This window comes from Patella vulgata, chromosome 1, assembly GCF_932274485.2.
Source record: "Patella vulgata chromosome 1, xgPatVulg1.2, whole genome shotgun sequence".
In the NCBI taxonomy this organism is placed as follows: domain Eukaryota; kingdom Metazoa; phylum Mollusca; class Gastropoda; family Patellidae; genus Patella; species Patella vulgata.
In genome coordinates, this window is record NC_065879.2 from 44,535,138 (window position 1) to 44,562,962 (window position 27,825).

The window sequence follows — 27,825 nt, forward strand, 5'->3', positions numbered from 1 at the left end:
AGGCCATAATAATCATATTTCTTTCATTATATAGCCTACCGTTCTACCCAGTTCTAAAAGTGGACTATTCCCACAAGCTATAGGTCTATCACACAGAAATTTACTCTGTGGGTCTATATTGTACTGTCGAAGTGCACATACGGATCAGGCTATTTCCCGTGGAGGGGTGTGAACTGCCATTGCCATTTAATTCAACAAATAATTGTAAGTGAAACATTCTAGGCCCTAGTCGCATTTCTCAAAACGAGTATTATTTATTACATCAAGTGAAAGTCACTCCAGAACATAAAACAATGATGTTCTTGAACAGCACTCCTATATAATAGAATTTGCCATGTTGATTCAAGCTATCGGAATTGTCAAATGCATGGGAAGCAACTCCCGTTTTATAATTCCTGCTTTACATCCGGGGAATTTGTAATCAGCTCATTAATTATTTACCGGAACCGTTTCAGCAAAATCTAAAGAACGTAAACAAGTGTTAGATTTACCTTGATTCCTACAGATTAAGACATTTACTTTACAAGAAAGTAAGACTAGCGTAAGTACGAAGAATAGATGTAAGTATGAGAACAGTCTTCTTAGGCTTAGTCGCAAAATTCCCGCGAAAAAAGTGATTTTCAGGCGTTTATACCTATAGGCTATATTGATAGGTCTATCTTTGGTCAAAATAAAAATCCCACCGGTATGTAGCCTAAATCCTAATTAAAATTATATGATCTAGATCTACCCTTCTGAACTTTAATTTTATAGGACAGAGTAATTAGCCATCGAAATAAACATTACGAATTATCAGCCTTATAGGCTCCTTGTGCCGTATTTTGTAAAAAAAAAAAAAAAAAAAAAAAGAAATTTTAAAACATCATTTTAGAGTCTAGCCTACGACCGTACCTGGACTGCTGGAGAGACCACCAAATGTAGCCAATGGCCCAATGCCAAATGTAGGCCTACAATATAGCCTACCATATCCTAGAAAGAAATCAAATTTTTCCAAAACCCCAATCTACACATCTACAATTCAAACAAAGCAGAAACAGGATGCCATAGCGCTATGGATTTCTCCTATTAGTACCGGTGTGACAGTTTGAATTGTCTCCTTCCCAGTGTGTGTTTGCTCCTGGGCACTTGTGCACATTCGAAAGTATTGTTAGCATTAACAACCAAACTATATCTACTTCCGGTGCGAGATGGTTCCTGATCACTGATCAGTTCAGAAAAGGGAAAACGTATTTGATAAGAGTTTTGTCATTCATGTATAGCCTACTTGTTACCGTGATTAGCTGTTGTTTTAGTGATCAGTAGTTACACGATCAACAGATCTAAGTTGATTGGCTTGAAATTGATAGTTCTATCGTCCGTGATTTGTTGCCGTTGTTTTTATACGCCCACATTTCATGTGGACGTATTATGCCGTCGCCTCTGTCCGTCTGGACGTCCGTCCGTCCGTCCACAATTGTTTGTGGACTCTCTACAGGTCACAATTCTTATCCGATTTTGACGAAACTTGAAATATAGGTTTATCCCCAAAAGATCTCGGCTGCTTTCGATATTGGCATGTATCGGATCGAAACTTCATGGATTATGGCCCCTGATTGTACGAAAAATCACGTTTTTAGCTTGTGGACCCTATAGAGGTCACAATTTTTATCCGATTTTGTTGAAACTTGAAATGTAAGTTTATAACCCAAAGATCTCGGTTCCTTTCGATCTTCGCGCATATCAGACCGTAACTTCCTGAATTATGGCCCCTGATTGTACGAAAAATCACATTTTTAGCTTGTGGACACTATAGAGGTCATAATTTTTATCCGATTTAAAAAAACATATTATTATATCACCGTTCCACCCTAAGGAAGTTTGAGTTCGAATTTCGTGAAAATCGGTCCAAAATTGACAGACAAAATGGCCGCCGTTCGTTCTCAAATAGCGTAAAAATATGGTATATCAAGGTTGTGGACCCTATAGAGGTCACAATTTTTATCCGATTTTGTTGAAAATTGTAATGTAAGTTTATAACACAAAGATCTCGGTTCCTTTCGATATTCGCGCATATCGGACTTTAACTTCCTGAATTGTGGCCCCTGATTGTACGAAAAATCACGTTTTTAGCTTGTGGACATTATAGAGGTCATAATTTTTAGCCGATTTAAAAAAAAGTATTATTATATCACCGTTACACCCTAAGGAAGGTTGAGTTCGAATTTCGTGAACATCGGCCCAAAATTGACAGACAAAATGGCCGCCGTTCGTTCTTAAATAACGTAAAAATATGGTATATCAAGGTTGTGGACCCTATAGAGGTCACAATTTTTATCCGATTTTGTTGAAACTTGAAATGTTATTTTATTACACAAAGATCTCAGTTCCTGTTGATATTCGCGCATATTGAATTGTAATTTCCTGAATTATGGCCCTTGATAGTAGGAAAAATCACTTTCTTGTTAGCTTGTTCTCTATCCATCTCTCGAAAATGTGGGCGTATCCTGCCTGGCAGCCGCTGGTTTTGTTTTAGTGATTAGTCGTTACACTTTATTATGTTGTAATAATTAACTTTTTTGTACATTGAATATTGGCCTTTATATGAATGGGATTTCTCTGTAAAATTTAATAGTGTAGAAACCTATTTGACCGTAAGAAAATCTTAGGGGAAATCCTATCACGGGGAGTCAATGCACACCGTGTTGATAACGGTGTAAGCTGACTCCTACAACTGCGCATGCACTAAACGGTCATCACACACCAGGAACCATCTCACACTGTCACACCGGTAGCCTACTAATTTACAAGCTAGAAAAGAATACAAAATCCTGATATTTTTTTTCAGGTTTATATATTTACATGAAGTTTTGAAATCCAGCAGAATCTTGATTTAAAATTTTCAAAAGTGAAAGATTTAAATGATATTCAACATCATCAAAAATATAAAAATGTGTCCAGAAAGTTTAGGCCTGTTGTGAGGGTGCTTTGAGCAGCACGTTCAAACAAATTGAACGTCTGTTAAACCTATCCGTCATCATTAAGCAAAATCTAAACATGTTGATAAACAGAAAGACAAGTTTTAAGGACAGTATGCCAATAGCAGACTATGGCCCCGAAGACAACATGTTAGATAATACGGATATAGAGTGGGTCAACAAAGTATCTGTTCGTCGTCTGTTCAGATTTTGTGCGCTATTGAGCATGCTGTCCGTGAGTATGAACACTCCGAAAACGTTTGAATCCTATCCGGAGCTGATGTATGTGACATTCACCATTGATATGATCATCACGTTCATCTTCACAGCCGAGATGATCGCCAAGATGCACATACGAGGAGCGTGGAAAAATAGATACAGGGTAAGTACATGTATATCATTTAAAATTTTTTAAAAAATAAAGTAGCGGTATAGATTTATGATTTATACGGTGGATGTTTAGGTGTCTATAAGTTCTGTCATTGCTTCAAGTCACATGGTTTTGTTCGCTCACTTGCACATGTCAAGGAGACGGGTCACTTGCCTAACCTTATGGTGTTTCTCTGAGTCCTCAGGTCAGGGACCCATTGGTCTGGGTTGATAAAAACAAATTGACATCTTCGCATCCACTGAAAAATAAAATGGCCTTAAATCCATCAGAAAAATGATCTTTGAGTGACGTATGGAAAGATGAATCAAGTCAAGCTGGTTTTGTTTTCTAATTCTAATAAAATGTGGAATTCAAGACCCCTACATGCAAGGGAATTACTTAAAAAAGATTGTACCATATGATAATCCCAATAATAACCTAGTTTGTGTTGAGTGGATAGTAAACCCAATTTCTATATCTTTTTTTAACAGAGTGAGGCACCATATCTAAGAGACCGATGGTGCCAGTTTGATGGAGTTATGGTTCTTTGTTTGTGGGGTTCTGTTGTTCTACAGGTAGTAAGATGTGAACTGTTGATCTGAGCAATTGGTTCTCTTTTATTCTTAGAGTTGTGTGGCATATTGGAATTGTGATTACTTGAAATTATCTAGTCAGAACCCTGGCCACGAATCTTTTATAATATGGATTAACATCAAAAACTTAACTTTGTATTTTATCAAGGTTCAAACTGAATTCATATAGCAGATTATCCACTTAAAATTTGGTTGTATGCCAGGAAAACTGTTGTACTAAGCTTTGTAAATACAAAGAACCATTTATCTGTGAAAGCATTGGGCTTCCACCGTTATCAACTTCTCAACAAGATACAATTTCTATAAAGATATCTGAATTTTTTATAATTTTTATATAAATTTTCAGGTTTTTGAATTGACCAACAGAATTCCACCAAACTCGGCTGGATCGGCATTAAGAATTTTACGATCGCCACGGCCACTGATTATTGTCCGTGTTTTTAGAGTCTTCCTGAAATTTCAACTTCCTAGAAATAGAATAAACCAAATTTTCAAGTAAGAGTTGCAAGTATGGTAATATTTGTCAAAATATTCAGGAGGAATATGTACCTACATAAAATAGGAGTCTGTTTTCACATCGTACATAAGTAATTAACAATTTACTGGAACCACATAAATTGGAAATACTTATTTGTATGAAATCTTTTACTTTGTGACATTAAATAACCCAACTGTTTTTGTGTCTGGATTAGTTAAAAATAATAATTTCTGAACAAGTGGAAATTTGATTTTCCAATCAGGACAGTCAAAATCGGTTACCAAAGTACAAATATAGACGAACTTGTGTTTTATAACTAGAAGTGATACATCAGTCCAAATTTCTTTTCGACTGGACACTCAATTGGATCCCACATTCGCAGGTTAGCAAGGTTCATCTGCATACTTCAATGTATATAAAAGAATTCTAATGCATATTTTTTTTTGTTTTTCAGACGGTCAAGTCAACAGATCTATAATGTCACAATCTTCTTTCTCTTCTTTATGTCCTTGTATGGTATTCTTGGTGTACAATTCTTTGGAGAAATGCAGCATCACTGCGTTAAAAATGGAACTCATCCTGAGTAAGTTCACTTCAGTGACCTTTTGTTGACCGTTTAATAGAGTTACTTCCCTTTACATCAGAAATTTAAAAGTACAGGAATCAGTGTTGATGTTTTTATTTTTTAAAAATAAGAATGGTTCATGCAGCCCATGTTGAGTGATGCATCTGTATCTGAGATCCAATATTGTTTTTATGGCCTTATATATCAATGTTTAGGTGATATAGCCTGGGGATGCTCTTATCTTGAAGGATGCCATATTGTATTTTGAAAAATGTCTCTTTGCTTCAGTTATACTTTATTTGTTATCACATTTGATTCATCAAATTTCCATGCTGCTGATAATCTGATTAAAACACAGATACTATTTAGTTTTACTTGTCTTTACTACTCTAGGATCTGGAAGAGTTGTTATCACTGATGTGTTCTGGATGATGTTAGGGATTAGCCAATGAAATGGTCTGTTACTGCAAGCTTTAGGCGTGTTTTGCACGGAACTGTTCGTAATCCATTAGAAACATCAATGCTGATTGGTTAATTAAATGTCTGATGTCATAGGGTCAAAAGCCACTCGTATGACCTCTGACGCGACATGTCACTACAACTTGTCAGATCTTCATGTAAATGTAGGCCATTGAAAATATAAAAACAACGAAACGAAATATAGATCTGTATTTTAATCAGATTGTGCCACTGACTTTCCTCCAGCAATCTTTATTTACTGTATAAAGAAATATATTAGAACAATTCAGTATGAACCAGGAACCATCCATGGTGTCATCACAGCCATCTTGAAAATGGGATGTCATATCAAAAATCAAAGCCATTCGATTGATGAGCAATTGTCCAAAGAAGAAGCACACCAAATTTTATGTCAATTGTACTTGAATTTGCAAGCTTTAGGCTTAAAGATTAAGAAGTGTATGGAACCAGGTCTGTGTTCTTCATTGTTCAATTTTAAAGTGTTATACAATTGTTATTTGTTTGATTTCATAGTACTATAATAATATGAAAACTGTTGTTTTTATAGTAATGTAACTGTATGGGATTTAGCTGTACCTGATACATATTGTTCACCTGTACCAGGTGTTGGCTATCAATGTCGTAAGGGTATGGTTTGTGTTTATCTAGATCTATCTAAAGATGTCATGGGATTTAACGGATTTGATATGTTTGGTAAGATATCTTTATATTAACCTTTCAGAGTATTAGAGTAATGGTAGGGTGCCAAACAATAAATAAATATCTCCAAATATTTTGACAATTTACCACAATATTTATATATATATATATAACAAGCCTTAACTTAGTTTCTCACATTTATAGTCACTAAATAAACAGTCAAGTTAATATAACAGTGACGGCCTTAAAACCTTTAGCCAAATCAAAATTTTATTAGCCAATTCAGAAACTTGAAGCCAAATATATTTCTATTCATGTGTTTGTTAATAAAAAAAAAAAATATTTAATATGTACTTATTTATGCACAAGAGTATTATTTTATTCCCTGGACTGTCCGAAAGTTCACATTTGCGAGGATGCAGGCAACAAAAAATCAATCACATTCACATTGTCGCCGTCAGTAACTTTCTAGAAGAAGTGGAAGTTTTATCTGCCGTTTCGTTAATATTGTGCTTCACGAATGGAGGTAGTAAAAATGAATCTATCCTTATTTTCTGTATGGAAAATAAATATTATTAATCATTATTCATTATGGTAATTTAAAATATAAATTCATTGGAAAAATTATAGCTAAGCGAAAGTAAAACGCAACAGCCTCGTACTAGGGACGTAACCGTGTTTGAAAGTTAAGTCTCGAGACTCGATCTTTCGGTCATTTTTAAAATGCGTAACCATTGACTAATTTGCCACTTGCAAGATTGAGACTAGAGTCAATTTATGTGTTGGACAAGACAATTTCAAGATTAAAATTAGAAGATTTTCGAAATTACACTCCCTAAAATTCATTTGCCAAAACTTTCAATGATCATCAATTTGATCGCCAAAAAAAGAATTATTGCAGCATCACTGCGTTAAAAATGGAACTCATCCTGAGTAAGTTCACTTCAGTGACCTTTTGTTGAACGTTTAATAGTGTTACTTCCCTTTACAGCAGAAATATGAAAGTACAGGAATCAGTGTTGATGTTTTTATTTTTTTAAAATAAGAATGGTTCATGCAGCCCATGTTGAGTGATGCATCTGTATGCCATTTAAACATCAATAAAAAAATAGACTGTCATTACATCCAGCATTTTTTAATGCAAAATAGGTTACAGGCCCTTTGTTTGAAATTATGCCCACTAAACTAATCTACCGAGCATTCTCCGGTTGATTGACAGGATAATCAAGACTTTTTTTACGAAACATGACAGAAAGTTAGAACAAGAAATCGAATTTAGAAAGAGGCACGTTAGGCAACTTAACAATTGTTTTAAGAACCGTATAAAAAATATAACAAAACTACTACCGCTAGTATCCTGTTCTTGCCTAACCCAAGTGTTTCAGAGATATTATTTGTACTAAACCAAAAGATGCCGAAGTATAGTTAAAGGTAAAGAAAATTTTAAAAAAACAAACAGAATTTTCTAAAGCTGCTGTAACACGCAATAAGCTAAATTTTACTTTTGTTTTGTATCGTTAACAATATATTTTTTACGGCTTTAATAGTTGATAGATGTGTAGAAAATTTCACGTGCAATGTCTATTTATAGCCTCATAGAATATACTCTGGGTTATGCATGTGGTCATATCTGCTCTGTAATCACTTGGCAACTTGACAATACAGCGTGAACATTGGCTGCAGTGACACCCTAGTAACAGCTATATGTTTAGTTCAAAAGTTATTGAGATCTATCAATTCTAATGTCAATTATGGTCTTTTTAAGTTAACATGGATTTCCACAGGTGTGCATTTAAGCATAATAACCATAACTATTTAAATATGTATGTGGACAATCTGGCGTGTCATGCATTTGATCTATTTTATGCAGTAGATTTGATATTGATCAAATGTTGCTGTGTTAAACAAAACTACTAATGTGAACAAACTGAACAGTTGATACACAACTCTAATTGTAATGTACCTTACCAATGTCTTGTTTTTCCAGCTACAAGTATATTTACTGTATATCAAGCTGCATCACAAGAAGGCTGGGTGTTCTTGATGTATCGTGCTATAGACAGTTTACCAGCATGGAAGGCCTTTCTGTACTTTATATCGTTGATCTTCTTCTTGGCCTGGTTAGTTAAGGTAAAACTAGGCTTATTTTTTCCTTAAATGTGGCATTTTAAATGAAGCAAAATTCTTTTAAGTTCTGAATGAAATATCAGATGCAACGAAAAACAGAGGTAGACAACAGACTAGATTTTGACAGTGCAATAATGATCCCATAATATATGCAAGGCAACTTTAAAACAAAGTATACTGACACATGTCCCTGTCAGGGGTCTTGATAACCAGGTTTGCATCGCTCTTTGCGAATCAAATCTTGTCCGTTGCTAATCAATTTGCTACAAAGTAGCTAACTTGATTCACACAAATGCTAATCATAAATTTTTCTTTTTTTATTTCTCACATGGACAATTTTATGTCCCCTTTTTATACGCCCACATTTTCATGTGGACGTATATTGTCGTCGCCCCCGTCCGTCCGTCCGTCCGTCCATCCGTGCGTCCACAATTGTTTGTGAACAGTCTACAGGTCACAATTTTTATCCGATTTCAATGAAACTTGAAATATAGGTTTATCACCCTAAGATCTCGGTTCCTTTCGATATTGGCATCTATCGGACCGTAACTTCATGGATTATGGCCCCAGATTGTACGAAAAATCACGTTTTTGGCTTGTGAACACTGTAGAGGTCACAATTTTTATCCGATTTTGTTGAAACTTGAAATGTAAGTTTATAACCCAAAGATCTCGGTTCCTTTCAATATTCGCGGATATCGGACCGTAACTTCCTGAATTATGGCCCCTGATTGTACGTAAAAACGCGTTTTTTGGCTTGTGGACCCTATAGAGGTGAAACTTGAAATGTAAGTTTATAACCCAAAGATCTCGGACCGTAACTTCCTGAATTATGGCCCCTGATTGTACGTAAAAACGCGTTTTTTGGCTTGTGGACCCTATAGAGGTGAAAATCGGCCCAAAACTGACAGACAAAATGGCCGCCGTTCGTTCTCAAATAGCGTAAAATATGGTATATCAAGGTTGTGGACCCTATAGAGGTCACAATTTTTATCCGATTTTGTTGAAACTTGAAATGTAAGTTTATAACACAAAGATCTTGGTTACTTTCGATATTCGCGCAAATCGGACCGTAACTTCATGAATTATGGCCCCTGATTTTACGCAAAAACGTGTTTGTACGAAAAATCACATTTTTAGCTTGTGGACCCTATATAGAGGTCATAACTATTATCCGATTTAAAAAATCATATTATATTATCACCGTTACACCCTAAGGACGACTGAGTTCGAATTTCGTGAAAATCGGCCAAAAACTGAAAGATAAAATGGCCGCCCTTCGTTCTCAAATAGCGTAAAAATATGGTATATCAGAGGTTACAATTTTTATCCGATTTTGTTGAAACTTGAAATGTAAGTTTATAACCCAAAGATCTTGGTTCCTTTTGATATTCGCGCATATCGGACCGTAACTTACTGAATTATGGCCCCTGATTGTACGAAAAATCGCGTTTTTAGCTTGTGGACCCTATAGAGGTCATAATTTTTATCCGATTTAAAAAAACGTATTATTATATCACCGTTACACCCTAAGGACGACTGAGTTCAAATTTCGTGACAATCGGCCCAAAACTGACAGACAAAATGGCCGCCCCTCGTTCTCAAATTGCGTAAAAATATGGTATATCAAGGTTTTGGACGCTATAGAGGTCACAATTTTTATCCGATTTTCTTGAAACTTGAAATGTAAGTTTATAACTCAAAGATCTTGGTTCCTTTCCTTTCGATATTTGTGCATATCGAATTGTAATTTCCTGATTTATGGCCCTTAATTGTATGAAAAATCACTTTCGTTTTAATTTGTTTTCTATCCATCTCTCGAAAATGTGGGCGTATCCTGCCTGACAGCCGCTGGTTAAGTGTAAAAAGTTGTGGATAGTTTCTATAACGGTTTTTCGACATTTCTTCACCAGTTTAGTCATGATCATCTAGTATCTAATACCTATTACCATTCACGTCAATGCCTATTACTGCTAAAAGCAAAGTTTTAGCGCCCCCTATATTACGCGGAATTATATCCCGTTTTTTTTTAATGACAGGAGGTTTTTTTTATAAAATAGAAATAATTTAATGATATTCTTAACAAAATGGGCTAGATAGTATGGAATATATAAAAAAGGTAGGCACTAGTATTAATGCGGGTACTAAATGACGTGTTTACAGAATTTATAACAGAGATTTGCGGCAGAGAATTTTCGATCGACAACAGCAATGTTGTTGTAGGCTAATGTCTTTTAAATTTACCGATGGTCCGATGTATCATCGATGCACTGCAAGTATTAATGTTTGCTCCCGATGCAACGACGCGCCAAATATTATTTGATTGATATCAGCAATGATGAGTGAATGACTGTTACGTCAACAACTGACATGGTCGTGAATATTGAATGTTCAAAAGACGAATACTACATTTCTTATCGGTTAACATTTGTAATGAGAGAGAATACACAGCAATGAGCAGACCTTGCAATGTTTATAACATTAATTTTGAAATAATGTGACTGAAATAAAGCTTTGCATGATATTGTAAAATTCAACAGATACAGACTTCTTCAATCACACTTTTCAGAAATTGTAGTCTATGGATATTCATATACTCACACTGCTAATCAAAACTAGACATTGCTATTAATTTGCCTGAATTTATCTAACTTGATTAGCAGTTCTGGTAATCAAGTTTGAAAAGTTATTAAGACACTTGGTCCCTGTATGCACCAGCTACATTTACTAAATTTAGACCTTACCCAATATTTTGAAACCTTCAAATGTAAATTTTGTGTAACAATAATCTAACCATTATATGTGTTCCTGACATCTGGAATTTAAAGAATGAAAGTCAGATTACCACTGTCAGGCAAAATCCCAATATCTCCCTCTGCACTCTTCTCATCCTCACTGCATTGTAACAGTAAATAAAAAAGAAATATATCAGTTTTAGGAAGATCTGGATAGTTATGTAAGAGATATTAACCATTCTCCTTTCTTGTATTATTTTTGTAGAATGTATTTGTATTATGTATTTTGTAGAATGTATTTATAGCTGTAATTATTGAGACGTTTGCTGAGATTCGCGTACAGTTTCAACAGATGTGGGGAACACGAGGTAGTGCTGCTGAATCAGATTCTTCACAGGTATTGTTTGATATAAATTCTTACAAAATAATGACGTCAATCCTAAAGTAGACATGGGCAATTTTTTAATATCCCAATATCCCATTTCAGTTTTGGATATATTTAATCTCACTATTGATTGTAAATTGCATAAACATACTAAACCAGAATAGCATATTGAGATTTACATGTTCACCACAATTTATAAAGTAGAGTTTTAAAGATTTGATAAATCCTAATATAAGTTATGGCCATTTGAAGTTTACATTAATTTCTATTGATTTCGTATTGAGAGAGAAATGTGGTTAACATCCACTCGACACAACTAGGTCATTTCGGGACTAACACATGATTCAACTCACTGATGGGATTTCAAAATTTTACTTGTCGGACATTTTACCGAAAATAAAGGGGCATAACTCTTATCATTATTTAAGCAGACGAATTTGTACCACAATTAAAAGTCACATGTCAAAATATTCAAATCCCGTACGTAATAAAAATCGGTGAACCTCGCTATTTTTCATATTTAATTCCCGTACAGTATTCAATTCATACCACAATTAAAAACCACATGTCAACAAAATATTCAAATCCCGTACGTAATAAAAATTGGTGACCTCGCTATTTTTCACATTTAATTCCCGTACGGCATTCCTACAAAATTAAGCATTTTCGTGATATGTTGAATGAAAGCTTGCCGATCCTGCTTCGGCATCAAATTCACAATCATAATATTCCTTTAGAATTACGTGTCTTCGTTTATACGGCAGCAAATGAATGCAGAATTTCCGAAATAGTTAAATCACTTGTAAACAGGCATAGCTAACTTCAGCGAATAACACTCTTTCATAGTCATGACAGAGTGACAGGCATCATAGGCAACACAGCAGAATGATTGACGCCTACAAATACGTAAGAATTTCTGCTCATATAGCTATTGGTAGCCCCTCCCCTTTTTGTTATTTTGCTGGGTGCGTACTAGTCTCGGTCACCCAGAAACTCCTAGTCTTCAACATATTCGTAGAATATTTTTCTTGATAATAGAGACTAATAGCCTACGTGACTCATCACACGGCTTCATAGTAAGCACTGCCTAATAATATGTTAAGCAATATTCGTGCCGCGCTCGAGATCAAGGGAAAGTGCCACTGTGGATGAGAATTTCTATATGGATTCTTAAAAGACGTAAAAGATATCGTAGACAAAATGACTGTCCATTGATTTAGGGTGTTATTTACTCTTACGATATGTGACATCTATGATTAGTTTATTATAGATGATGTCGGCTCACATCAATGCGATTAAGATGCCCGACAAATGAGAAACCACGAGGTAAACAGGTGGATTAAAATTATAATCATTCTTATTGAATTGATGAATAGTCCGACAAAAGGAAAGCAATGACTTCTGTTTAAGATTAGATTGATGAATTGTCCGACAAAGGATTAAGTCAGTCAATCAAGGCAGATTAAGTAGTTAAATCAAGGTAGGTTTATACTATAGACGGTATAACACGATAAATACGTTGATCACTTAATTACCTAATAAACCCAGCGTATTATCGACGATAATCGGGTTGACTGGTAGTTATACACTCAGTAAACTATATTAATTTCGGAATTTTGAATATTATTCACCATGTCTTGATGTCCGATTGGGCATATCATCAGTTGATCGAAATTAGGATTTTTCTACTACGGCCAGTATGCAGTAGCCAAAATAAGCTGATACAATACCATGGCATCTCTTCATATTAAAAACACAAATTACTGTTTTTGTCTATCATCTAACTTACAAAGTTTTTATTCGTTCGTGGATGATGGATGATAGACAAGCGGCACAATGATCAAGTGACAACCATAATTAAAATTGCTTGAAATAAAATAAAATTCCATACAACTATGCCATATGAGGACAATATTTTTAAAAATAACTCCATAAAAAAGAATAAAACTAAAACTCTATTTAAAACTAAATCTAGCAATGCTGGTTTATTGACCTAATTCCAACGATGCATGTCACATGTTATCGAGAATCCGAAAGTATTAGAGATCCTGATGGAAAAATATATTATTAATGTCTGTTTCTCGGGATATCCGGTGTTCTATCAGAGATTATTCAGTGACTATTTAAATTTAACTAACAACGGGCCGTTGAAACCATAAAATGTATATGGTGTTCTATCAGAGATTATTCAGTGACTATTTAAATTTAACTAACAACGGGCCGTTGAAACCATAAAATGTATTATCCAATTATAATTTTAATATCTACCTTGAATTTGTACTGATCGAGTGTTGAAGACGGCAAGAATCCCGAAATTCACAATCCATGTCGAGTGAGATGTCATCATTCGCCAGGTGGCTTATATTACTGGACCTGTTATGAATAACCAGCAAGCCCTTGATCACTTCAAATTATCTTGTGGATGCTCTAGAGGCTAAAGTTATCATCCGATTGACTTCAGATTGATAAGCAGAGTTTAAGGTCTTGAGACGAACAAGTATATTGATTTTCAATGAATTTTGATAGCTTGAACAGCTAAATCCATGATATTAAATGTTTCGTATACTAAACGTTAGCATGGAGCAGAACTTTATAAAAACCAAACAAATTCTAATGATTTTCTGGGAATTACTTAATGAGTTGTTACTCTTAATCAGATTTTAGTGTATTATAAAAGTTTCATTACTGAAAAAGGTAAAAATATGCGACAACTCTTGTTGACTGCCAGGACGATTTAGCTGCTGTGGGCGTATGTTTCGTTGCCTGGCAACCTATTTTTTTTTTTACCAAATTATCAAAATTACTGTTAAATGTGCTAATAACTCAGATTAAGAACCAGACAGCCGTTTCTCACTAAGGTATGACTGTTATTGTAGCCGACAAGCAAGTTGATTGTATTGACAGTATTTTTCGTTACCAGTATATTTTTCCTGATTATTTTCTTTGAGGGGAGTCAATTTAGACATTAAGGTGAGCTATAAAAAGTGCACCTCAACTCAATCCAGGCGCGCCCAGGAGAGCAAGAGCGATTGCGATCCTTGTATGTGAAGGCCTGACAATTTAGATAATACTGATAATATGCCCTTAGTTTTGAAAATTTTATGATCCAGCCATCAATTTGCTGCTTTATAGCCATACTGAATGTTTTTTGTTTTATAGGTTATTCAGTCTGATGGTGAATCATGGAAGTTAGTCATAATGGATGAAAATAAAGCCAAAGGATTAGCTCCAGCCATGTTTCAATCCATTTTAAAGTCTAATTTTTTCCACACACTTGTCCTGCTGCTGACATTAGCCAGTGCTATTACAGAGGCCGGTCTAAATTTTGATCATAAAACGAAAAATCCTGATAATACACTTGACAACTTTTATTATTCTGAGGTTTGTATTATTCTTAAGTGTGTGAAATTACCAAATAGAAATGCACCAACTGGTCTAATGAAGATATGCCATGCAGTGTGTTATGAGGGAATTTTTGCCCGGTCAGTAGCATTTCCACCTAATCTTCATTGAATTCCAACTGTCATGGATTCCTTTTACAGCCATGTAAACGAATGCACGGGTGAACCTTGTTTTTTAGTACCTTCTAAGCGACAAGATGCCTTGCTGTCTGTCCTGTACCAATCAGGAACTTTGTGTTACTGAATATGCAGTTTAAAAAATCCAATTTCACTGCTGAAAAATTAATGTTCATTTCTTTGGATTAAAAAAATGTTGTTTTATTAAGTTTTTTTGTATTTTTAGGTTGTTTTTACTGTATTATTTGACCTGGAAGCCATGTTTAAAATCTGGTGTTTAGGGTTAAGTGGATATTTAAAGAGATCCTTACACAAATTTGAACTGGTTTTAGCGATTGGTACAACTATACACATATTACCTGGCTGTTATAGATCACAACTTACATATTTTCAGGTATTATTAATTATAGTGTTTAAACTTCTATTTTATAGTGTTTAAAATTCTATTAAAGTAGGTGGAAAAGGTGATTTTGAGATTATGATTATACATTTGATTTTATTAGCTTTACAAGTAGATCTCATCATTCTTCTCACAAAACTTTTTACAGATTCAAAATTGGATGAAATTTTTTTTTTTTATGGAGGCTCAAAGTTGCGATTTTTGACTTTTCGCGGAAGAAAGGTTTTTCAACACCTTGAAAAAGTCATTTTTGGTGTATTTTGCGATGCCACATTTCTTTACATATCGAAACTATCAAAAATGTAGATGTAAATTCATGAAATACAACTTTACGGCTAATTGTGACTCGCCGCATCAATATGAGTCGGAATGCGGGAAAATTAATTTTGCACAAGAGACAAAATAAGCGAAATTGAGATTTTAACAAAAATGAGTCAATAAATATACTATCTATCGACTCAAAAGATCAAAATAGCAATAAAACATTTTAAAACGCCTTTATTTGGACGTTTTGTAAGAGTACCGTATTCTTAAATCTGTATTTTTCTGAATATTCTCAGTGGAATTAGATATTTTTCTCTGCTCGTAGCGGGGCGACCTGTCAATCCTTTTGCAAAATGCATGGCATCGTTGTAAAGCGGAGAATCTCTAGTTTATAAATATGACCAAAATATTGCCGATGAATTCATTTTGAAGGAATACAAAAGGGTTTTAAAACCCCTAAAAATGTAAACACACTCCGCTTATTGCTATGCTTCCAACACAATTCGTTTGCTGATTGGCCCAGACAATGCGTGCAAAGCATTGTGGTTCCGTGGCCGCATCGAGGCTCAAGCAGACGATAGAAATTAGATTTGGGCAATGTTATGGGGTGTCTACATGCGATTCACTCTGAGAAGTGGCAGAAAACAACTGTTGTTCTTGTTTATTAAAGATTTAACGTCCAATACAATGAATATGATATTATGGACAGGTTGATTTCATTAAATTATTTACACTTGAAAATTGTTAAAAACACAAAATAAAAAGATCCTCGGATACCAACAACTTAATTCTGAATTTGGTCCTATATAGATAGCCGTTGAGTGTTAATCAAAACATTGTAAATCAATCAACAAGCCGTTCGTGTCATTGAGTAATACTAATTCGTAATCACTTCTCACGGATTAATGATTAGTTGATTGATAATTAACAATGATAAGGCCACCGACAATTCATTATTTACTCCAAATAACTAATCAAAGCGGCGATGATTTAATGTTTCGTTTGGTCTGTTAGAAAATAATTTATAGTCCTTAAAAGGAAATAAACAAAATAGCCAATAATTTTCTTTCCGAATAGAATTTTATTGATAGGTGAATTCCGTTTACTGTCTTTCATACGGTATGCAAAGTTAAGAATGTATATTGGATATTATTATTGTTTAAAATTCTATTATCACCATGGGTCGGGAAAATGAGAACGACTAATGAGTCGAAACGTGACGATTTTCGAGTGGGAAAAATAATCTGCCATTGTTTTAATTACACCGCTTCCAAAACGAACGTAAGCATTTCATGCCAATGAAATTGAAATTTCTATTCTATTATGAACTCATATTTTGATACCGTTACGGTACCTGAGGCTTAAAATAACAATAGACTTATTGTACACGCAAAATCTTAATTCAGGCGTGCAGCTGTGGCGGCTTCTTTGATGATTAAGATAGGCTACTAAACTTGATTACCCAATCAACAACCTTAATCTTCTGACCACTGGCACCAAGGTGCTAAATAATTGATGCGATTAACTGATTAAGTTGTAATATACAAACTTAGACTACTAATGTATACACTGTTCTAAATTATAACGCTATCATAGTTAATGTGAATATGCCGCATTTGTTGTGGATGTTTTGCTATGAAAAGAGCGCATTTACAACGGTTTTCGTCTTCGGCACCCTTGAAAACCTAAAGAAGAAAATATTAATATTAAACAACAAAATAACGAAAGTTTTAATGGCATGGTTGCTGTGTGATATTGTTTTGGAACATACCGACACCTTTAACTTGCCTTTTCTAAAAACTGCAGATGTCAGTGCATTCAATTCATTTGCAACTGAGAGCTCGCCCTTTTCCATTCTCGAACGTTAAACAGTCGCCCATGCCCGATGAATTAATGAATTAAATTCTCGTAATGCAATTATATCCACTGTAAATAGCGTTTGTTTACAGCTATATATACACTGGCATCGTAACCGTGCCATACGAAAACTCCATAGTATATACAATGAAACTAGTTTCAATTAAGGTGTATAGTCAAACAATGTTAATACCGTATCTTTTAATTAGAACTCGGCAGTCAAAACAGTAGATCAATCAGCACCCAATTAATTAAGCTGTAAACAAGTCAAACCATATTAATACGGGATCTTTGATCATTAGTACTTTCTCTTTTAATTATTATTATAATCTTTTATTAAATTTAGGAGAGTTTTTAGCATACTGTTGTCTTTTGAAAAATGTTCTCTTTTCTTATACTTGACAGCATAAGGTGTTGAATACCGTCGTTTCATTGGTATACCCTACCCTGCAAGGTGTGACCATAACTGATGGGTGACCATAAAATCATCGAATATGTAAAATGATAAATATTCGTTGCATCGACCCAAAACCATGTTTTTCGTATTCAGCGCCCCCGAAAACCTCTAAAATTATATTTTACACGAGTACCTAGTATAAGAACTCCAATAATTGCCATTTTGGTGGCCATTTTGAAAAAACAAGATGGAGGATACAGTCCAGTCGATCGCTGATGCTACAACCTTTGTGCCTAATAAAACATATAAAATGACATTGCACCAGCCGATTACAAATATACGGTGATAAAAAACAACAAAATTGTCATTTTGGTCGCAATTTTGTTAAAACAAAATGGTTGATATTGTCGGATTAATTTTACTACTACGATTATCATTTCGGTCGCCATTATGAAAAACAAAATGGCGGGTATTATCGGATTTACTCTTATACTGCAATTATTTGATGTAGCACCCCCCAAAACCCATTCAATGACATTAATAAACACATAACTTATGAAAACTCGAAAATCTGTCATTTTGGCGTCCAATTTGAAAAAAAAGATGGCGGAAATTGTCGGATCAAATTTTTACTACAATTTTCGTCTTCAGCACCCCTGAAAACCTCTAGAGAACAATATTCAATGACAAAACAGCAAATAAATGGCTTGGTTGCTATGGGATTTTGTTTTGAAACATATCAAATCTTTAACTTAATTTTTCTCAAAACTTACTTTGGTGAGTTGGATGGCTTTAAGCAGTCACAACTCAGTCAATTTTTGCCCGATTCAAACAAACTATACATCAAATTGAAGAGAATGGGAAAATAACAATAACTCAATTTTCAAAATTTCCTCATTGTGACTCAGTATGCCATGGGGGGTCACAATTATGTTTTGATTTTCACATTTGTGTAACATTTACTCCGATTTCCCTAGCAACTCCAAAATACATAGGTTTTCTCAAAAATTCCATTTTGTCAAAGTGATTTTGGTCAATTTTTTCATCAAAAATGGTCTTGTCCGTGTTATATCTGAAATATTGAACCTGGTTGTTGTGCATTTTAAAATCAGTAGCTATCAAGTAAGATTAACGAAAAAAAAAGAGTAAAAATATTTATATGCCTTCTCTCAAGAGCTGGATATATGTACATTTTTTAACAATTTTCCGCGGCACACAATTTCCTATTTTTGGGGCGTTTTTGGGACATTAGTAAAATAAGAAGGAAGGGAGATACACAAGTGAAATTATGAGAATATGTCAAAAAGTTTGTGAATTTTTAAAATTACATATTTTTAATATTTTTGACCATTTTCAACGCTGTTTACCATGACCCAAAAGGTGATCACCACAATTAAAAATAAGCATTTTAAAATATTTGAAACCCATACCCATGTAATGTCAAATGATATGGATTGTATAAGTTTAAGCAAAATATTAAGGAGGTTGAGTGGTTACCATAGCAACCACTGTATATTTTTATAAAAAAAAGCATTATTTTCCAATAATTATGACATCAATATTGACAATTGTATTTTTTAAAATCAGAAGCTATTGGGCAAGATTTTAAAAAATAAAATAAAATCAAAATCTTTATATCTTCTCTCAAGAGCTGGAAAGAGGTTCACTTTTGAAAACATTCCACAGTAGCAAATTGCCCATTTTGGCTGGTATTAAGACATACTGTAAATGAAATATGAAGGAATTGAAATCTTGAAGTGAATTTTGTTTACAAGTCCAGAAGTTTGTGAATATTAAAAATTACATTACTCTTGTATATTTAACATATATTTTGTTGTCAGCAACCAAAACGAAAAACAAACCCCAAAAATGCAATTTTAAATCATTTTGAATTGTGTTTTTAACATAATGAAACATGTGATCACTGATCACCACATTTTAAAGAAAGCTTTTAGCATATCTAAAAGCAATGTGATATTAAATGTTATAAATTGTATAATTGTTATAAATTGCATAATTTTTAGTAAAATATTAAGAACTTTGGGTGGTTGCCATAGCAACTATATAATTTTAAAAATAACATAGCGGTAACTGTTGTTTCACTATTGTTTGTTCTCTGCATGTATTGCTTACATGTTACAAGAAGATTTCTATTTTGATACATTATTATCTAACAACATTGACCAATAAAAACAAATTATTTGTGGTGCATCTAAAAAATTCTCTAAAACTTTTAAAAGAAGACTAGGTAGGTACCCATATGACAGTAGGCTAAGGTACATGTAGGCCTAGGGAGGCACTAAATTAATGCTAAGATTTTGACTGTAAGAATTGTTTTGTTTTTATACGCCAACATTGAAATGTGGTCGTATATTGTCGTCTTTCCGTCCGTCCGTCCGTCCGGCGTCCACAATTGCTTGTGGACGCTCTGGAGGCTAAGGTCTTGAGACGAACAAGTATATTGATTTTCAATGAATATTTATGACTTAAACAGCTAAATCCATAATGTTAAAAGTTTTGTATACTAAACGTTAGCATGGGGCAGAACTTTATAAAAACCAAACAAATTCTAATGGTTTTCTGATAATTACTTAATGAGTTGTTACTCTTAATCAGATTTTAAATACTTCAAATTAGGCATGAACAACAGAGAATTAAGTAATTCAGAACATTGAAATACTTGTCTATGTTTGGCAATTTTTTAACGGTTGAAAAATATTTGGTGTTAAACGTAAAGGCGTGTGGTAGCTGAGAGGAAATTTCCCTTCGATAAAAGCGTGTGAATATGAGTCACGTGATGTGAACATTGTGGACCCTTGTCGAGAGGCATTAAAATAATGGAACTATCATTATGTCTTTTCAGGCAAGTCATTATTCATATAACATAACGCTTATTTCATAAATGAACAATGAGTTGCATTTGGACGTAATTTACCGTGAATATGGGTCTTAGGAACTTGAAATTATTTTTTTCTTCACGTGTTGAAATGATGTCATCACATGCCTGGCGAGGTCACTTAACATGCTCCGATTTTGTTGATTTTAATAGCATCGAAACACCAATAAAACAAACTTTCGATCGATCGGGGTGCTATATTGGCAAATTGCCTCAAAAAGAGATTATGTGAATTGAAGTGTTCAACTTAAAAAAAAAGCATGGTATTTTGAAATGTCAACAAAGCACCCCCGACTGATCGAGAGATCGACCAATTATCTTTCTAATGATATTAAAATGAAAAAGAAATATGAATGAGTGACTTCGCCGAGCATTTGAAGTAGGGTACCCTCGTTTCAAAACATGACAAAAATTTTCAGCGTAAGGTCAAAACACGGGAAATTGACGTTTTTCAACTTAAGCTTATGAAATAAATAAAACTAACACGTATATAAAAATTATATCAAACAAAAGAACATGATATCTGCTTCCAAAATATTTTTGAATTACTACAAAAGATTAAGTAGCCACTGTTTGATGTTAAGTTATAAAAAGGGTTACAAATCCGTAAAAAATTATAGTGTTTTAACTTCGATTTCTTATAGTGCATAAACTTTTTATATTAGTTATAGTGTTTAAACTCCTATTTCTACATATAGTGTTTAAACTTCTATTTCTTATAGTGTTTAAACTACTATTTCTATATATAGTGTTCAAACTTCTATTTCTTATAGTGTTCAGACTTGTATTTGCTATAGTGTTTATATTTCTATTTATTATAGTGTTTAAACTTCTATTTCTTAGAGTGTTTAAACTTCTATTTCTTAGAGTGTTTAAACTTCTATTCCTTATAGTGTTTATACTTCTAATTTTTTTTTAATAGTGTTTAGACTTCTATTTTTTTTGTAGTGTTTAAGCTTCTATTTCTTATAGTGTTTAAACTTCTATTTGTAATCTTATGGTTGTAGAAATGCTGCATTGTATTTAAGGATCAAATTTGGTCTCAAATGTTAGTTTAGATTTTATATCTGCAATTTATTATTTATTTGAATACTTACCAGTCTCTTGAACCGGATATTAGATGAGAAGACTCAAAAACGATTTTAATATTTGATAGAGTAGATTCTTTTGCATAGAATTTTCCTTGCTTCATTAACGGTCATTTGATGATCACATAAATTATGAGAGCATTATCAGTACCAACATGGTTCACAATTAGATCCTCACCCTAACAGAGTGTCCTCATGGTACAATCTTTATCCTGTAATAACGTCCAATAAAAACACATTATCACTGTTTTCCAGTCTACCAAGTTATAATTCGGAGAGTATACAGTAGTGCAAGGCTAATTTTATGTAGCATGTCAGTGTAGAAAAAAAAAAAATATAGCATGTTCTGTGTCCTAACTCCCAGAGCCAGATGGAAGACATTCAATTTACATTACTATTTCACAAAACATTTCTAATTTGGTTGGATTCTGGTTGATGATCTTTTTTAAATAATGAAAACTTTCTTTCTTAGGTTTTACGAGTTGTTCGTTTAATAAAAGCATCACCAATGTTAGAAGATTTCTGTTTTAAGGTGAGTTTTTGCAATGAAAGGATATTCTGTAATCAGGATCCTAATGTACAAAGCACGTTTAAGACCTCTGTATACATGCATCAAACAATTTTCAGTGACAAGCAAGATAAATCAAGGATACTGTGTTGTACTAACGTGTTGAGACATTGGAATTGAGTAACATGTAGAATGACCTTTAAGTATTATCAGCAGTTAACCAGGACGAATCTTGTTGGGTTTTTTTTTTTGATTTTTTTTTTTTAAGATAATAAACAAATAGAATTAAAACACTACCTTGAAAAGAATACCCTACAGATCTTGTTGGTTTTTTTTTTTTTAAAGATAATTTTACAAATAGAATTAAAACACTACCCAGAAAAAAATAGCCTACCATTGCATGTGTAGCCATCAATAACATTTTAATTTAACAAGTTGACTGATGTTAGAAGTCATGTATGTGATAATAAAATGATAACATTTAGGCAACACAAATAAAATAAGTTGTTTCTCGGGCACCGCCCGCACGCAAAATTGGTTGCGCGTGCGGCCTATTTATTAGTCTTGATGAAAAATAAAAAATATGTAACGCCCGCCCGAACATCGATAAGCAAGTCATAAAAAAAATATGCCGCATGTATCTACATGCCCCATTCGTGAATATCCATTCAAATGTATTAAACTGATTCAGATGTAAACGCTCATTTACGGGTCTTTTTTATTGATATCGAAAGAACCTCCATTTTTGTATCACGTGATTTTAATTACCTCCCCTTGTGAACTAGAATTTGATTCGTGTTAAACACCGAAAGTCATTGACAACAATGCAATGTATTTCAATCATTCGATCTTAATCGGCTCATTATTGCCGGCTTCACTCGATCCATGTTTGAAAAAATCCTACTTATAAAACAATGAATCGTAGAACAGGTTAATTATTATAACTTGTGGCTACGAATACGATACGATGATAGTCACCATACCTTAGTCAGAATCTGGGTCATTAGCACGTTTAACGGTAGTTTTGATAATCCGGAAAATAATAATTGGATTACACATTTGATGGTTTTACTGACGAGTTGTTAGTTAAATTTAAATAGTCATTCGATATAAACCCCAGATAGAACACCGAATATGCTGAGAAACACACCAAATATCCTGAGAAACAGTCATTTCACGAATCCCGATGACACGTGACATGCATTGGTTGGAATTAGGTCAATCATTATAAACCAGCGATACTAGATTTAGATCGAAGTGTCGTTTACCGTGATGATTATTTTTGATACACATGCTGACAGAGGCTTACTCTTTAAAATATTGTCGTTATTATGGACGGCTATTAATAGTCGTACGGAATTTTATTTTAAACCAATTTCAATTATGGTTGTCACCATTACCATTAGTAAGCTACATTACGTGAATTAAATATGGAAAATTATTTTCCTTTCAGTCAGTGTTCAGTGTTTGAGTAGACTTGATTTTTGGATTTATGTTCTAAGTATGTATAATATATAACTGAAAGCAAAACCGTAGACAAGTAATGACTTTCTCATTAAAAAAAAAAAAAAATACAAGGCCGCCCTCCCGCCCCAACAATTTTCAACAATAGGCAAATTTTATTTTGCACCATCCTCTAGCCAGAAATGAGATAAAAAAAAAAATAAACCGCCCTTCCCCCCTACAGTTTCAGCTGTCAGTTGCCCGAGAAACAAGACATTTATTTTGTGTAGCCTTATTAAAGTTTGATCTTTTATTGCATTGTAAACTTGCTAATTGATGACAAGCAAGCAATTGATGCATCATTAGGAATCAACCAGTCGTAATTTCGGTCTTTTCTTTTTAATACAACTCATGATATAAATATGTTCTTATTTTTTGATTGTAGATATTTGGACCTGGTAGAAAGTTAGGAAGTTTGGTATTATTCACCATGTGTCTGTTGATTATAGCTTCCAGTATTTCACTACAACTCTTCTGTTACATCACAGACTTTAAAAAGTTTGAGACATTTCCTCAGGTAGGATTTTTACTTTGGCTGACCTTTCATTTAATAAGTCTTTGTTACTCTAGAAATGGCTTTTCAAGAGATGCTAAACAGCAATTCCATTATGATAATAAAATGTGAAAGCTAGCAAAACAAGATTACTTGAGACGAAGTGCAATTGCTCGCTATAGTGACCAATCAGTTTCTGGAGCTATAATGTTCCAAAACTTCTATCATTTTCTTGATGTATGCAGTCCATCTTTCCGTGCACAGTTTAGGATTAGTGCAGGCTGTTTGACTAGAATTTACTAGACATAGGTTAAGAATAACCGTCAGGATTTGCTAAGATTGGTTCCATTTTTCGGATGTAGAGGGTTAACAAGGGCTAGTCCTTAAGACAGGACAAAAATTGATGTTGTGCACATAAAAGATCTCCAGGACAGTAGACAGAAATACAACTGTCCAGGCAAAAAAAAAACATTTGTTTCGCCCACACACAGCCATTGAAAAAATAAACCCTATTTTGATATCATTCTATGGTGTAAAATTATTCTTTTTTTACACACTATTATTAAATATATAATTTTTATGCATTTCATGAGAACAAATGGATTTACATTAGAAATATTACTCATTTGGTTTGAACAGATGTTGGTTAATTTTATAATTAATGTTTCACGGTTTCTGAAAATAGTAGATTCATTGATACCTTCATACCTTTATTTCACCTGTATAACATGTAGTTTTATTTTAGTTATTTTCTATGTTGTCCTTTATCTAGATCCAAATATCTGTCATGTAGGTCAAAGCGTCTATTCATATGAGGACATCATTTATAGTGTTTTTCCAATAGAGACAGAATCGAGTTCTAATCAATTGGGGGCGGACGAAGCAGGGTGGGGCATATCAACAGAACTATCTTATATTATATACTGCAATGTTTATGTTCGTTTATTTGTAATCAGTCAAGTTTACACATCATAAAATGTATTCAACCATACCTTTTAGTTTAATATTCACTTGAATAAATTACAAATTTAAAAACAATCTTTGATACAATCTTGACATTGTATTGTTACTACACGAATTAAAAGATAAGATAAATGTATTCCAACAAGTGTGAAATCCTAAAATGAGGTGCTATTAGAAAGAATAAACTGAATGGCACATGCAACTACATTGTGTAATTTTTATACGCCCACATTGAAATGTGGTCGTATATTGTCGTCGCCCCCGTCTGTCCGTCCGGCGGTCCGGCATCCACAATTGCTTGTGGATGCTCTAGAGGCCAAAGTTAATATCTGATTGACTTTAAATTTATACACAGTGTTTAAGGTCTTGAGACGAAGAAGCCTATTGATTTTCAGCGATTTCCGATAATTATTGCCAGACTTATGGCCCTTGATCACTTTGAAAATCTTGTGGACGCTCTAGAGGCCAAAGTTAATATCCGATTGACCTAAAATTTATACACAGTGTTTAAGGTCATGAGACGAAGAAGCCTATTGATTTTCAATGATTTCCGATAATTACTGCCAAAGTTATGGCCCTTGATCACTTCAAAAAATCTTGTGGACGCTCTAAAGGCCAAAATTAATATCCGATTGACTTTAGATTTATACACAGTGTTTAAGGTCATGAGACGAAGAAGCCTATTGATTTTCAGCGATTTTCGATTATTACTGCCAGAGTTATGGCCCTTGATCACATTGAAAAATCTTGTGGACGCTCTAGAGGGTTAATATCCGATTGACTTTGAATTTATACACAGTGTTTAAGGTCCTGAGACGAAGAAGTCTATTGATTTTCAGCGATTTCCGATAATTACTGCCAGAGTTGTGGCCCTTGATCACTTTGAAAAATCTTGTGGACGCTTTAGAGGCCAAAGTTAATATCTGATTGACTTCAAATTTATACACAGTGTTTAAGGTCATGAGACGAAGAAGCCTATTGATTTTCAGCAATATATCCGATAATTACTGCCAGAGTTATGCCCCTTAATCACTTTGAAAAATCTTGTGGACGCTCTATAGGCCAAAGTTAATATCTGATTGACTTTGAATTTATACACAGTGTTTAAGGTCATGAGACGAAGAATCCTATTATTTCCGATAATTACTGCCAGAGTTATGGCCCTTGATCATTTTGAAAAATCTTGTGGACGCTCTAGGCCAAAGTTAATATCCGATTGACTTTGAATTTATACACAGAGTTTAAGGTCATGAGACAAAGAATTCTATTGATTTTCAACGATTTCCGATAATTACTGCAAGAGTTATGGCCCGTGATCACTTCAAAAAATATTGTGGACGCTCTAAAGGCCAAAGTTAATATCCGATTGACTTTACATTTATACACAGTGTTTAAGGTTATGAGACAAAGAATCCTATTGATTTTCAATGATTTCCGATAATTACTGCCAAAATTATGGCCCTTGATCATTTTTGTGACACTCTAAAGGCTAAAGTTATCATCCGATTGACTTCAGATTGATACACAGAGTTTAAGATCTTGAGACGAACAAGAATATTGATTTTCAATGTATTTTTATGTCTTGAACAGCTAAATCCATGATATTAAAAGTTTTGTATGCAAAACATTAGCATGGGGCAGAACTTTATAAAAACAAACAAATTCTAATGGTTTTCTGATAATTACTTCATGAGTTGTTGCTCTTAATCAGATTTTAGTGTATTATAAATTTTTCATTACCGAAAAAAGTAAAAATATGCAACAACTCTTGTTGACTGCCCGGACGATTTAGCTGTTGTGGGCGTATGTTTCTTTGCCTGGCAACCTATCTTTGCTGGTTTTCATGGGTTATTTTTTTTATTTGTTTTTCCCTGTTGTCATGAATGTATCCGTTTCTTAGAATAATAAATAAATAAATAGATATAGCCTTTGCAGTAATACTTTGGACCAGCAGTGGCATCACTCAATTGTTTTCAGATACGTTATTGTTATCACCAGTTATTAAATAGAATATACAATTCTGCTTCTGTTAGGTGATTACCAGCAAAGGTCACAATAATGAGCCACCAATTTAGATACAGAAATTTTGGTCTGTGCTTTATAAACTTCTTTAAATACATCAGTTCTTTTTTTCATCAAAATGGAAAATTCAGTATCACAGCAATAATATATCTTACTTTTTTCCCCCGCAGGTTTACACATTTATTTGTTTCATTTACAGTTTTCATATGTTATTTTTTAATTTTATTTTATTTTTAATTTTTGTTTTTTTGATCTGTCACCATGACAACAGGCTATCAAATCAATGTTTCAAATACTATTACAAGATGGTTGGACTGATATTATAGATGAAGTTATGGATTTGGTTAATAACTCATTCCTAGCAGTTCTCATAGCATTGTATTTTATTCTTTACCATCTGTTCGCGACCTTGGTGAGTAGCCATGGTTACGATCACCATGGTAACAATGTTGCTGAGATACTAAAAAATGGATGGGCTTAGTTTTATTAAAATACTGACAGAAATTAACAAAGAGTTTCATGTTTATTTCTTTAATATTTAATTGGCCAAAAATTCTAAGTTTGTCTTTATTTACCCCTTTGTTCTTTAT

The 27,825-nt window shown here is 33.7% G+C and overlaps 1 protein-coding gene across 1 annotated transcript; it reads left to right on the forward strand.

Moving 5' to 3' along the window:
- Positions 1-414: 414 nt before the first annotated feature.
- Positions 415-27,718, forward strand: LOC126819692 (sodium leak channel NALCN). Its single transcript, XM_050547886.2, has 13 exons — positions 415-541; positions 2,825-3,336; positions 3,816-3,899; positions 4,264-4,412; positions 4,850-4,978; positions 5,988-6,133; positions 8,067-8,209; positions 11,234-11,338; positions 14,486-14,707; positions 15,071-15,238; positions 22,219-22,278; positions 24,143-24,274; positions 27,507-27,718. The coding sequence occupies exons 2-13, from the start codon at positions 3,034-3,036 to the stop codon at positions 27,714-27,716; spliced, it is 1,851 nt and encodes a 616-aa protein (XP_050403843.1). The 5' UTR covers positions 415-541; positions 2,825-3,033; the 3' UTR covers positions 27,717-27,718.
- Positions 27,719-27,825: the final 107 nt, after the last annotated feature.